This window comes from Rutilus rutilus, assembly GCF_951802725.1.
Source record: "Rutilus rutilus genome assembly, chromosome: 3".
Taxonomy (NCBI): Eukaryota; Metazoa; Chordata; class Actinopteri; order Cypriniformes; family Leuciscidae; genus Rutilus; species Rutilus rutilus.
The window spans coordinates 6,389,687-6,404,284 of record NC_140211.1 but is presented as its reverse complement, the minus strand read 5'-3'; the positions used below and the strand labels follow the sequence as shown (position 1 = coordinate 6,404,284).

The window sequence follows — 14,598 nt, the reverse complement described above, 5'->3', positions numbered from 1 at the left end:
GTTCTATGTTCCTTGTGAAAAGGTTGGAGGGTTTTCACTGTTCTCTGATATTTAATTTCTTTAATTATATTGGCCATCCATGTTGTTTGAGGAGATATGGTGCTGTTGAAGATGTTTGCTAACAAATATGTGCAGTTATTTTCAATGGACGGTTTTGTATTACTGAAATTATTGAATGTGTTTTGGTTCCATGTGGTGGGGTATATTTGTTTGTGTATTGTATTGTGTTTGGCACTTGTCTGAGTATTTTTGGGTTTGATTCTTTGTGTTTTGGATGCATCTGACATTTGACATTGGTTGTCATATGCTGACAGTTATCCCCAGTGATAAGGGTTGATGTGGCTGCAGCTAAGACTGTGTTATTTCGTTTTATAATTTTGTATGTAACTAATAGTTCTATTTTCATTGTGAAAAGATGTGGCCGTGTGCTGCAGAGAGGCTGATGCAAATAAATACAGCCTAATAAAGCTTCACTGCTGTGACGACCACGAACTTGGTGTCCTCCTCATTCAACCATCATTCAAACACAACGCAGAGACATTTGGGGGAGCACACAGACGAAAAGGGTTACATTAAAAACATTATTTCTGTAATTTGAGATAAAAATCTTCGTCATGAAAGTGTTTTCATCCTATTTCACATAATTTGCAGCAATTTGTCATCATTTAAAGCCCAGTGTGATTGTTTCTAAGAAAGTAAACAAAGATATTCATTATAAAATATTTCACTTATCTTTTAACTATATTCATTTCAAATTATTAGAGACTCAATATGAACTCATATGTACAAATGAACTGATAATTGTCCACAACAAGATGGCATGACCTCACACTGCTCCTTATTATTTTTTTATTTTTTTTATTAATAATAATAATAATAATAATAATAAGATATATAATATCAGCTGACTTGTCTGTTTGGTGAAATGAGTGTTTGTGAGCAAGTAAGTGTGTGTGAGTGTGCATGTGTGTGTGTGTGTGTGAGTGAGTTAGTGTATGTATGTATAAACGCCTAGCAACACCATAGCAACCGCCAGGAACATCCTAGCAACCACCCAAAATTTCTTGGCAACCACCTAGCAACACTATAGCAACCACCCAGAACACCCTAACAACCACCTAACAGCACAGCAACCACCCAGAAACAACTGCCTAAAAAACACCCAGAACACCCTAGCAACCACCTAGCAACCACCCAGAATACCCTAGCAACTGCCTAGCAACACCATAGCAACCACCCAGAACATCCTAGCAACCACCTCATTTAAACTTTAAACTAATTTAAACTTAAAACTACTTTCTTTCTTTCCAAACTTTCTGGTCCAAACTTTCTCAAGCCAACTTAAAGTTTGTCTCAACGAACTTTTTTATCTAGTTATTATTATTATTATTATTATTATTATTATTATTATTAGTAGTAGTAGTAGTAGTAGTAGTAGGAGCAGCAGCAGCAGTAGTAGTAGTAGTAGTAGTAGTAGTAGTAGTAGTAGTAGTAGTAGTAGTAGTAGCAGCAGCAGCAGCAGCAGTAGTAGTAGTAGTAGTAGTAGTAGTAGTAGTAGTAGAAGTAGGAGCAGCAGCAGCAGCAGTAGTAGTAGTAGTAGTAGTAGTAGTAGGAGCAGCAGCAGCAGCAGCAGCAGCAGTAGTAGTAGTAGTAGTAGTAGGAGGAGCAGCAGCAGCAGTAGTAGTAGTAGTAGGAGGAGGAGCAGCAGCAGCAGCAGCAGTAGTAGTAGTAGTAGGAGCAGCAGCAGCAGCAGCAGTAGTAGTAGTAGTAGTAGTAGTAGTAGGAGCAGCAGCAGCAGCAGCAGCAGCAGTAGTAGTAGTAGTAGTAGTAGTAGTAGTAGTAGTAGTAGTAGGAGCAGCAGCAGCAGCAGCAGCAGCAGTAGTAGTAGTAGTAGTAGGAGCAGCAGCAGCAGCAGCAGCAGCAGCAGCAGTAGTAGTAGTAGTAGTAGTAGTAGTAGTAGTAGTAGTAGTAGTAGTAGGAGCAGCAGCAGCAGCAGCAGCAGCAGTAGTAGTAGTAGTAGTAGTAGTAGTAGTAGTAGTAGTAGGAGCAGCAGCAGCAGCAGCAGCAGCAGTAGTAGTAGTAGTAGTAGTAGTAGTAGTAGGAGCAGCAGCAGCAGCAGCAGCAGCAGTAGTAGTAGTAGTAGTAGTAGTAGTAGTAGGAGCAGCAGCATCAGCAGCAGTAGTAGTAGTAGTAGTAGTAGTAGTAGGAGCAGCAGCAGCAGCAGCAGCAGTAGTAGTAGTAGTAGTAGTAGGAGCATCAGCAGCATCAGCAGCAGTAGTAGTAGTAGTAGTAGTAGTAGTAGGAGCAGCAGCAGCATCAGCAGCAGCAGCAGTAGTAGTAGTAGTAGTAGTAGTAGTAGTAGTAGTAGTAGTAGTAGTAGTAGTAGTAGGAGCAGCAGCAGCAGCAGCAGCAGCAGCAGTAGTAGTAGTAGTAGGAGCAGCAGCAGCATCAGCAGCAGTAGTAGTAGTAGTAGTAGTAGTAGTAGGAGCAGCAGCAGCAGCAGCAGCAGTAGTAGTAGTAGTAGTAGTAGTAGTAGTAGTAGTAGTAGTAGTAGTAGTAGTATGCTGCAAAGAATGCTGGGTAATGTAGTTTGGTCACTCAAGCCCTTCAGCTCATGTCTGAATGAGTGTTTTCTGGTAAACTTTATCTCTCGTCTTCATTGACAATACACATAATGCGTAAAAACTACATTGTATACTGTCAGTATTCAGAAATACATTTATGATTGAAAACTATTTGTTTCCGCCATTGCTTCCCACTTGTAATTATGACTTTGTGGTGCAGTTCATGTGCGTTCAACTCGTAATTACCATCTTTCTGACATGACTTGAAATGTTTTTACTGATACTTACAGGAATTGGACACAATAATATTTTATGGGCGGAAGGAACATGATCGGGTCAATCCCTCTGACAGTGAGCTTGAGGAGAGTCAGGAAGAGAGGATCCCTGAATCAGGCTTGAGAGACAGTTGGGAGGTCAGGGGTTAGTTAGTGGGTCAGGGGTCAGTTAGGGGTCAGTCAGTAAAGTAATGTGTGTATGCATGTGCATGTGTATTTGGTTTATATATGTATATGAAATGTGAGAAACATTTATACATGAGGTATTAGATATAATTAGTAGTAGTTTGTTTATTTGATTTGTTGGATGTTTGTGATTGGTTGGACACATTTTATGATAAATATATTATCAGGGACCCCCAAGCTCCCAAAAAATGGGGTGAACTTTTTTTCCCTCACAAAATAAAAATTCATGCCATTAGAGGGTTAAAGCCATGTTAATGTATTCTCTAAAAGGATAGTAGTGGGAAAGGGTAGATCTCTCATCACTTAGACAAACCTTTCTCACTGCCCTCCTTTTAGAGAAGAAAAAAAAGTCAATGAAACCGACACAGACATTCTTTGAATCTTTGATCTTGTGATGATATTTTGAGGTGTATGAAACTAAAGATGCAGATCATGCATAAATGTTTCCTCTACTCTGGTTAAAACCACAGGGCAGAAACAGAGCAGAAGTCAAACCACGACTATGAGCTCAACTCTTTTATTAGGCCTGAAGAAATAGGTTGGCTGTTGAAAGCACAGTCGTCTTAAAGGTAAATTGCCGGTTAAGTTTGAAACCCTCCACAGGGTGTCCGGAAAGAGACTTGGTCAGTAGATATTTGGGAATAACCTGTTTATTTGTCACCTCATATCTCAGATATAAGCAGTATCCCTTATGGGGGTATAGCCTATATATGTGGTTGTTCCAATAAATAATAATAATAATAATAATAATAATAATAATAAAAGAAGAAGAACAAAAGAAAGAAAATGTAGGTAGGTAAAAAAAAAAAAAAAGATTTAATCAGAAGGTTTATAACTAATGACCTTTTTAACAAAGCCTCTTAAACTCAAGACTTTAACAGTCATATTTGCTCTACAAGCAGCTGCTAAAGTGACTACATCTTCAGTGAGCTGAAAGAAGCCTCTGCAACATGTGAAAATGTAAGTGATGTGTTTTGCTGTAAATCTAATTTCAGTTTTCTCCCACCCATGGCCTCTGAAAAGTTAGAACCCAGAACGTACCATGACTTCCGCTATAAAGTTACTGCGAAACCACCTGAGAGAAACTGAACTCATTTAGACTGAACAATGACATTTATTTAAAGGGCTGCCAACGTTGGTTGATATCACTTTTATGGTTATTAAACCTCAATAAATGCATACAGAAAAAAACTATAATAGGTGTTCAACAGATGATTAGCCTATATATTGAGATAAATAAGATTAGGTACAAAATCCAATCCTACCCGAATTCAGTGTAATCAGTATAGACAACTAATACACAACAGCTACAAGAGTTAAAACCGTACTGCCTTGGTGGAAACAGTGGAAAAAAAAAGGTGTCATTCTGAACTGAGTTATAAACCTTTTGCATCTTTCTCTTAAAGTTACACAGAAATCTCTGAAGAAGGTGAAGAAAACCGCTGCTAAAAAGGCAACGAAGAGCCTTAAGAAGACAAAGAAACCAGCAAAGCCTTAACCAAACCCAAAATGGCCAAACCTAAAGCAGCCAAGCCTAAAAAGACAGCAGCCAAAAAAAGAAATAAACTCAGTCTTTTTACTTGTTTTATAAAAAATAAAAAATAAACTATTTTAGAAGCCACCCACTAGTTAATAGTAAAGAGTGTTATTTCATTGGTCAAAAGTGGCATTGGCTTTCCTTTATGTTACAAGTGAAAGCAAATGAACAGGCCCATTTGGGAATGTTATGTTTTTGATCAAGTCTCAAGTATTAATGCATAAATGCATAAATGTATATTATACATAAATACATATTATACATGTTTACATATTTATACAATTAAACTAAAGCTATTATGCTTAATGACCGAAGTGTTTAACTTGTAATCACACATTTTTATCATATCATCATCATCATCATTATCAAAATAAAGTCACCCATTAAAAGGAAGACTAGCGGCATTAAATGAAACTACAGCGTGACGTGTTTGAGTGTCAGTAGCAGAAAGGGGGGTTTGGTGTTCAGAGGGAAGATCACTGATTGGCCGGGAATGTTTTCAGATTTCAGCCAATAGGAGACTGTCACGCTTTCTTTTATAAGTCACCTCACAACTGGCAACTGCATTGAATTTGTCCCTCTCGCTAATCGTAAACAAGCTTAAGCCGCAATGAGTGGAAGAGGTAAAACCGGGGGAAAGGCTCGCGCTAAGGCCAAGAGTCGCTCTTCCAGGGCGGGACTGCAGTTCCCCGTCGGCCGTGTTCACAGGCTTCTCCGTAAAGGCAACTATGCCCAGCGCGTCGGTGCCGGAGCTCCGGTGTATTTGGCCGCTGTGCTCGAGTATCTGACCGCTGAGATCCTGGAGTTGGCTGGAAACGCCGCTCGGGACAACAAGAAGACCCGCATCATCCCTCGACACCTGCAGCTGGCGGTGCGCAATGACGAGGAGCTGAACAAGCTTCTGGGTGGAGTAACCATCGCTCAGGGTGGTGTGTTGCCCAACATTCAGGCCGTGCTGCTGCCCAAGAAGACCGAGAAGCCCGCGAAGGCCAAGTAGACTGACGGAAGATTCTCTTCAAACCAAAGGCTCTTTTAAGAGCCACACAATTTCCCTCCGAGAGTTATTTCATAAATTGTATCACTATATAAGTTGGTATCAGCCCGGCATAGAATTAAATCAGTTTTGTACCGTACGTTGCTAATATTGTTTTAAAAATAAACGTATATGAAATCTAAGAATTTTTAAAGCAAACAACACGCTGCATTATGAACATATGGCGCTGCGCGGTTATTTTCCCCCTTTGTGCTATGAAAAGATTTTTTGCACTGTATGTGATTATTCGTTTTCACGTCTCAATTTTTTATATTAGTTAATATAAATCGAACAATTATGGGTTATGACAAATATAAGACTGATTTAATCTATTTTCTAGCTTTGTCTTTGGCCCGGTCCAGGACACCAACTTGTGCGCCATCCACGCCAAGAAAGTCACCATCATGCCCAAAGACATCCAGCTGGCCCGTCGCGTCCGCGGAGAGCGCGCTTAAATCCACAGCAGAAACACAAACCCAAAGGCTCTTTTAAGACTCAATGAAAGATGATTTCCATATTACGGTGTTTTTAAATAGGAACTTCTATATGCCATGGTGGTCTTATAAAAATGCTATTTTTATATATTTAAATCCAAAAGCAAATGTAAGGAAATGAATGTAATATAATAATATTATATTTAGTTATATCATTTGTATGTTTGTATGTATAGTTATTAACCCTCATCCTCTCCGACCTGTAACAAATCCTTCCCTCGCGGGTCAAAATGACTGAAGCCCTATAGTTATACAGAATTATTAATATTACTTAAATTCTACTTATTTCCACTAGTATAAGGCATCAAAAGACTGACCTCGACTTGGTAATGCGCAACTGGTGACGTACTAAAACCGCCCATGAATGTGGTTTCAACTAGGTCCGCTAGCTGACTATAAACTCCTCTTCCCCAGTAGTTTTGCTATCATCTGCTGTTGTGATTTGAAGAATATCTACAGTCATGTCAGGAAGAGGAAAGGGCGGTAAAGGACTCGGGAAAGGAGGCGCTAAGCGTCACCGAAAGGTTCTTCGCGATAATATCCAGGGAATCACTAAACCCGCTATTCGTCGTCTTGCTCGACGTGGCGGCGTCAAGCGTATTTCTGGCCTGATCTATGAAGAGACTCGCGGTGTGTTGAAGGTGTTTCTGGAGAACGTCATTCGTGATGCTGTGACTTACACTGAACACGCCAAGAGAAAGACCGTCACCGCCATGGATGTTGTGTACGCGCTGAAGCGACAGGGACGCACTCTGTACGGGTTCGGGGGTTAAGAGATCCACGAAGAAGAAAACCCAACGGCTCTTTTAAGAGCCACACACATTTACACACAAAGAACAAGTTTCCAAGTGGTTATAAAATCGTTACTATAACACTTATTTCTGGTCTTTATGTGCCAATTAAATATAGTAATAATATATGTGCTTTTGCAGTATGAATTGTATTTTGTTTTCAAGTTGATTAAACTGAAATTATCAATATTGTACCTTCAATATTTAATACTGCAGTGCAATGCATTACGAAAAATGCTGGAAAATGAAACAAAGAAACACTATAGAATGGGGGATGGTAGTAGGACATGAGGCGATGGGCGGAATTAACATTTAAAGCCTGTGATTGGGTGTCCCACAAGTCAAGGAACGTTTAATATAACCAATGAAATCATTCTATGGGTTGGTCCAGGAAAACTAGCAATCAGAGAAGGCCGTACTTCCCTTTGGAAATTAGCATAGAGCAGTGCATAAAAGCCCGCCTGTAGTATCACAGCTTTTTTGGTCTTTGAGTTTCTCTGACTGAATCATCATGCCTGAACCAGCGAAGTCCGCACCCAAGAAGGGCTCGAAGAAGGCCGTCACTAAAACCGCCGGCAAGGGCGGAAAGAAGCGCAGAAAGTCCAGGAAGGAGAGCTACGCGATCTACGTGTACAAAGTCCTGAAGCAGGTTCATCCCGACACCGGGATCTCCTCCAAGGCGATGGGAATCATGAACTCTTTCGTCAACGACATCTTCGAGCGCATCGCCGGTGAAGCGTCTCGTCTCGCTCACTACAACAAGCGCTCCACCATCACATCTCGAGAGATCCAGACCGCCGTGCGTCTGCTGCTGCCCGGAGAGCTGGCCAAACACGCCGTGTCTGAGGGCACAAAGGCTGTGACCAAATACACCAGCTCAAAGTAGAGGAGTCAGCTCAACTCACAACACAAAGGCTCTTTTAAGAGCCACACATATTGTCCTTAAAAGAGTGTTGTTTTTTCTTATTTTTTGTTCTCTCATGTTCTCCTTTTAAGAGCATTTGAATTGTAGATTTAATTACCTATATAGAGGAAGATGTTGTAGAACATAAGATATAAGACATTTATGGCTGGTTTCGCAGACAAGGTTTAAGCTCCCAGACTAAAATTCATGTCATAACATAAAATCGACTTATTTCAAGGGTTTCATTTTGTATTTTTGCTGTAAGATAAAGTACTTAAAAAAAAAAAAATCTAGATATCTTTTAAATCTATTTGTTGCTTTTCTTATATAGACAGAAAAACGAATGTTCTAACAACATATTGGCTTTTGTCTTCAGCAAATGTTGTGAATGCAAAAACATTATTATCATTAACATTTATATTTGAATGTGTTTTTTTTTTTTTTTTTTGACAATCCGGCTTCTTGTCTCTGATGTTTACAGTAGTAACTGAGATAGTTCATCTTCCTCTTCCCTCATAAAATGCAGATTGAATCAGTTTAAGGTGTTTTTTACTATAGTATATCAGAGGTCTGTGTTGCACTATAGATTTTTCACTAGTTGTTCACACATTTTGATTTGTCAACCTTAATGTAATTTAAATGAATAGAATAGTGGGTGAATTGTAACACCCATATGAGAGTCAAACAGTATGTTCAAGCTCTCTGTCTGTTTTTATTTATTTATAAATCTTTTTTATTTTTTTTATTTATCTTTTTCACAGCACAAAACAAAAGGAACATTATCTGAGACAAGTGATAAAATAAGAATAATACAGAGAATAATAATAATAATAATAATAAGAAATATGTATATATATTGCTGCACCTAATATGAATGTTCATATATCAACAAACATGATACAATAATATACAGCCATATAATGATATAAAATATATAATGTAGGCCTATAAAAAAAAAAAAAAAAATTTTAATTCATTGATTTAAATGTTCTTTAACCATGTGCCATCTCTGATTAAAAAGATCAGTTTTCAATTGTAATGATGCAGTAATTTTTTTCCATCATATCAATCTGTTTTAGCCTCTGTTTCCATTCAGTTACAGTTGGTGATTTCACAGACTAAACATTAGCAGTAATGTTTTTTTGGCAATTAGTGGTAATACACGTAAAATATATCTTTGGTCAGCATTGAAAACATCAACTGATAAAACACCCAGTAAGAAAAACTGTACATTTGAGGGAACTTCTCTTTTTACAATTTTCTCCTCTTCTTTAACATTTTTCCAATACGCAAGGATTACTGGACAGTCCCAAAATATATGTGTATGGTCACCTGTTTTACCACATTGTCTCCAGCATAAAGCTGCAGAGGGGTCTTTTACAAAATTTGAAATAACCAGAGGAGTATGAAAATAACGTATTTTAATTTTCCAGTCAAATTCCTTCCATTAATCCTATTAATTCCCTTATGGCACCTATAACAGAGTTTATCCCATAACTCATCCTCTATTAGCTTATATTTCCCACTTTTCCTTAATATTGTAAGTGTTTCCAACCATGTCTGTTAACAATCTTTTATAAAGATGAGAAACATGTTTACCAACAGGGAGGCGTTTTTTCTGAAATTGTGATAAAATATTGTTCTATGCCAATTGGGATTTTGCCAATTCTTTCTTTTTCCTTGGTTTGTAATGTAATGCCTATTTGCAAATATCTATAAAAATCACTTGAGGGAAGATTGAATTGTTCCTGAAGTTGTGTGAAAGACTTTAAGTGTGTTTCTTCAAAGAGCTGATTAAAAATAAAGAGGCCCTTAACTGCCCATCTCCTAAACCATGGTCACACAGTGAAGGTGGAAAATCTACATTACCCACTATGGGCACAGCTCGAGAAATTGATCCAACATCCTTAAGCATTTTCTTTACTTCTGCCCATACCTTTATTGTATGTTTTATCCATTCATTTTCAATCTTCATTTTATTGACATGTTTTAGATCCATAAAGGGTAGGGCAGACAGTTGTGCACCCTTTACTTCCCCTTGCTCTATTCGAGTCCACTTTGCTTCCTCATCTCCACTGATCCAAGTCACAAGTTGCTGCTAGTTGAGCTGCACAATAATACAATTTTATATTTGGCAAAGCCAAATCTCCTTTATTTTTAGCCAGATGAAGTGTTTTAAGTTTAATTCTGAGTCTTTTGTGTTGCCATATAAATTGAGAAATTAATTTGTTTAATATATTAAAAGTGGAAATTGGAACTCTTATGGGCAACGACTGGAATAGAAATAGGAAACGTGGGAGCAGGTTTATCCTTACGGTCTCAACTCAGAGATAAAGGAAGAACTTCCCAACGAACTAGATCACTCCTTATTTGATTAATTAGCTTATTATAGTTTGCCTCAAAAAGTCTTGTAGTTTCAGGTGTGATAATAATCCCCAAGTACCTAAATCCTTGTTTAGATCAGTGACACCATCTCGTTTAGTTGTTTAGGCCATATTCCTGATATCATCATTGCCTCTGATTTATTTTGATTAATTTTGTATCCAGAAATGTCTCCATAATCTTTTAGGCATTGCATTAGTCGAGGTATTGAAGTAAGGGGATGTTTTATAAAGAGCAGGATATCGTCAGCGAAAAGGGAACTTTTATGAACCCTGCCCCCACTATCCTCAACCCCCTCAATCTGGACATCCTGTCTTATTGCCTCCGCTAGAGGCTCGATACTGAGAGCAAAGAGAATGGGTGAGAGAGAATCACCCTCTCTTACGCCTCTCTCTATATCACAAAAGTCAGAGCATTGTCCGTTAACTCTAATTTTTGATTTGGGGTTCTTGTACAACAGCCGAAACCAAAAGGTAAATGTTTCACTGAAGCCCATCTCAGTTAATGTTTGTTCTAAAAATGGCCAATCTACCCGATCAAATGCTTTCTGTGTAGTTACTTTTCCTTTGTTGGGCAATTTAGTCCCAGCATCAGAGAATCAGAAAATACACTGAAAACACCTGAACCTGACCTGAACTTTTTAGAATATGGTCATAACTTTTGTTCTTAAGAATAACAACAATCTAGAAACAAAATTTGTATACATTTTTTTTTCAACCCTTGTAATCTTAAGTTAACAAATATGAAAAAGTCACGCAAAGAAAATGTCATGTCACTCTTTATTTATCAAATAGAAAGCTTACAGTTTGTTAACTTCAGCAAATAACAGCAAATATGAAATAAATGAAAGTAAGAAAACAGTAGGCTATATATGAACAGTGTCAGGGAGAGTTACTTTGAAAAGTAATAAATGACAATATAACATTACTCCCTTAAAAATGTACTTTTTACGAAAAATACCTTTTCCTCACATGGGCTGTTTATTATTATTATTATTATTAAAATAAAAATAAAAACATATTTTTGGGCAAATGTAAAGGCCCTTTCACACCAACATTGAAATAATAAGGCTGAAGGAAATGCAAATCCACGCGTGTACAATAGAGGGCGCTCAAACAAACTCTTCAGCTGCTGCCATTCAAGATTGCAGAAGAATATGATGCAGGTGAAGAGAGTTTAACACTTTCTTCAGCAATAATAACAACAAATATAAAGTCATTTTTTGCTTATGGTGTAACTGAATCATCGAAGGTCAGCAGCAAGTAAATATAAAGTGAGATTAAATGCATAAAAATATGTGTTACTTGTAATGCAACACATGTATGCTATAAGAAAAATCATCTTGTTTTGGCAAAAATACAGGCACTAATTAATAAGACGTGTTAAAAATAAATGCTCATTAGAGAAAATGTTTTAGTATATATTAAAGCTAGATTTCCTTATATAATATGTATGCAGATAATGCAGTGCAGTTCTCTTTCATTCAGTCATGAGCAGTTGGACTCAGGTTCATTTCTTCTGCTGGTGTTTCTCTCTTGCCATCTGTTTTCTTCACTGCTCTCAGGGACCTTTAAAAAGAGAACGCAGTTTGAATTATTATTTAAGTCCCACAAATTATAGTTCTAAGAATGTTTTCCATACATTATGTTTTGGTTATCGAAACGTTAAAATGTCCAGTTTTCATAATGTTAGAGGAATGTTTTTAAAAGGATAGTATGATGTTCCTAAAACATTCTTTCAAACATCCGGACGCCTGCTGTTAACAAGCAGAATCACTGAAGGAAAGTGAAACAACAAGAACAGAAACTACAACTGACTCCAGCCACAGTCTTAGATGAAATCAACTGAAGATAAAATACTTTAAATCTCTGAAGATCTCACAGAGGAGGATTAAACAACTCCACAAACAGCATTACCAGCTTCACCTATTACTAACCAGACTGACTTTATTTCTGTCAGACGTCTACAGAAGTTCTTACTGCGAATTAACAGAGGTTTAGATGTTGATGATTTATTGTTTCATTTACCATTATGGTGATCAGTGTTTGATTTAGTTGGGCTCTTGACTTTCGTTAGTTTATTTCTCTTTCAGCAATTTCAGTTTGGAAAACTATTCTGCACTGATAAAGAGATTTATGACATAAATGACATTGTAAAAGCCAGAAACTAAGCGTGTTTTTTTTGCACAGGCCTATCTAAAGGGTTAATGGTGCCACCTGGTTATCAACAGTAAAAATGACGAATTTTACCTCTTCCCAACAGGGAAAACCATCAACAATCAAAAATGCATGATTATATGGTGTCATGGCTTTGCAATCAAAAAAATGTGGTTATAATGGAAGTCAATGGGGCAAAAACAGCCACGAACAGTAAATGAGGGAGAAAAAGTTCACATCTGATGCTGCACAAAAACTAACAATGCATCAAAACCAATGTTGTTTCTAATCTTTGACATGTCCAAGACTGTGATAAAAGGTAAAAAAAAAAAAAAAAAATCCAGTCCACATTCACATTTTATATTGAAAATAACTCATTTTGTGTGTTTTTTTCTCTCTCCCAAATCAGTGACATCATTTATGAATTTGGCAATTAAAGAGTTAAAATCCTGATTTAAAAAAAAAAAAAAAAAAACATTTAGTAGTTTTGATCAGGACTGAGGTTGATTAATTTATTTATTCAAAAAAAAATTGAAAAAAATATTTATCTGATACATTTTTACAGTAGTTTAAAGTAGTGGCTGTTTTCAGTCAAGAAAATAACGAAAGGGTAGTGAATCTGAACAATGCACAAGGGTTAAAATACACGTGAAATACAGGCAGAACATACACGGGTTTCTTGTATACAAACAATACCGGATGCACGCGCATCCAGGAGGCAGAAAACCGCTATCTGTTATGCCGAGTTCTGTAAAAGAACATTGTAATTAACGTAGATTTCGCATTGTTTGTAATTTCTTGTTGACTCAATAATAAACGGCAATTTCAGAGTTGGATCTGTTTGTTTGTGTTTCATATTAATATAACATTATGTAAAACGTCCAACTGTTTACGAATCAAAATCCGGACATACTGTGATGCATGTATGAATTATCATGTTAGACTAAGTTAGTAATGTAATAGCAAATGTTAGCAGTGCAGCATCTATAGAGCCCGAATCTGCTTTTATATAAGTTAACCTTGTTTACGTTACTTTACGACCTGCAACATTTCATGACTGCACACATATAACGTTACTTTACTGTAAATCAAAGATTTGACGATGGATTATGTGGGAAGCCTTAGTACCTCCGACCGTGGCGATTATATTAAAAAACTTACTCTCAGCAATGGTGAGATCTTGCCGGATCCCTACGCAATACATGACGATCTTTGGATTGTGGATGACAAGAAGTGTCCAGCAATTGTATGGCCTGATATATATATATATATATATATATATATATATATATATATATATATATATATATATAATTATCTTATTCAGACACCAAGTGTGTATACAAGAGAAATTATTAGAGTGTACAAATCCCTTGATGCATACAACTACGTGCTATGTGGTCATGTGCAGCTCGTCAAATTATGAATAGAAAGAATATAACATACAACTTCCTCCTTCTGTCCCACTCTTCCATTTGCCTAGATTTGGAATTACTTGCAACATGTATAATTTAAATGAGCAGATAAAACACAACAGATAGGCCTGCATGTAAATAAATTACGCAACAACTCCTTGGCATTTTGACTTAGCGACAACACCACCACTATGCTACTAGCCTAAACCCTTTACTCCGGTATGAAGACCGCGGGTCTTTCTGCCTCCAGGTTGCGTGCGCAAGCAGTGATGACGTCGCAGAGAAATCCATGTACATTTACATTTACATTTACATTTATTCATTTAGCTGACGCTTTTATCCAAAGCGACTTACAATTGCTATATATGTCAGAGGTTGCACGCCTCTGGAGCAACTAGGGGTTAAGTGTCTTGCTCAGGGACACATTGGTGTCTCACAGTGGATTCGAACCCGGGTCTCTCACACCAAAGGCATGTGTCTAATCCATTGCGCCACACCACCCCCTATGTACCACCCCCCATGTATGTAAACTCTGCTTAAAGGCACACTGGTTCAAACCCTCCAGACAATTTGAGTTCACAGGCCTAGCTGACCCAAAAATAAATGTCCTTTCAAAAGGAAAGTATTTTCAAACCTGTATGACTTCTGTGAAACACAAGAATGTTGGGAATAAAACAACATTGGAACCCATTGTATGGGAAAACAAAACAAAACAATGAAGGCATTTCTCAAGATATCTTAATTAAGGTTCTACAAAAGAAATTCATACAGTTTTGGAACAACATGGAGTAAATAATGAGAGAACTATATATTTTTTGGATGAGCTGTTCTTTTAAGGACATGTTCCCAGGGTCCTTTGCT

General features: G+C 37.3%; 4 protein-coding genes across 4 annotated transcripts in view; 3 read left to right on the top strand and 1 right to left on the bottom strand.

Annotated features, from left to right (window-relative positions):
- The window catches only part of LOC311287724 (Fc receptor-like protein 5), a 211,413-nt gene that overhangs the window by 38,197 nt on the left and 158,618 nt on the right, over nucleotides 1-14,598 (bottom strand). The window lies entirely within an intron of this gene.
- On the top strand, nucleotides 5,158-5,650 carry LOC311287730 (histone H2A-like). The gene has a single exon (XM_084404760.1). It carries the CDS (start codon nucleotides 5,173-5,175, stop codon nucleotides 5,557-5,559), a length of 387 nt encoding a protein of 128 aa, XP_084260886.1. The 5' UTR covers nucleotides 5,158-5,172; the 3' UTR covers nucleotides 5,560-5,650.
- On the top strand, nucleotides 6,540-7,060 carry LOC311287748 (histone H4). The gene has a single exon (XM_084404778.1). The coding sequence runs from the start codon at nucleotides 6,551-6,553 to the stop codon at nucleotides 6,860-6,862; it is 312 nt and encodes a 103-aa protein (XP_084260904.1). The 5' UTR covers nucleotides 6,540-6,550; the 3' UTR covers nucleotides 6,863-7,060.
- On the top strand, nucleotides 7,214-8,316 carry LOC311287740 (histone H2B-like). The gene has a single exon (XM_084404770.1). The coding sequence runs from the start codon at nucleotides 7,392-7,394 to the stop codon at nucleotides 7,764-7,766; it is 375 nt and encodes a 124-aa protein (XP_084260896.1). The 5' UTR covers nucleotides 7,214-7,391; the 3' UTR covers nucleotides 7,767-8,316.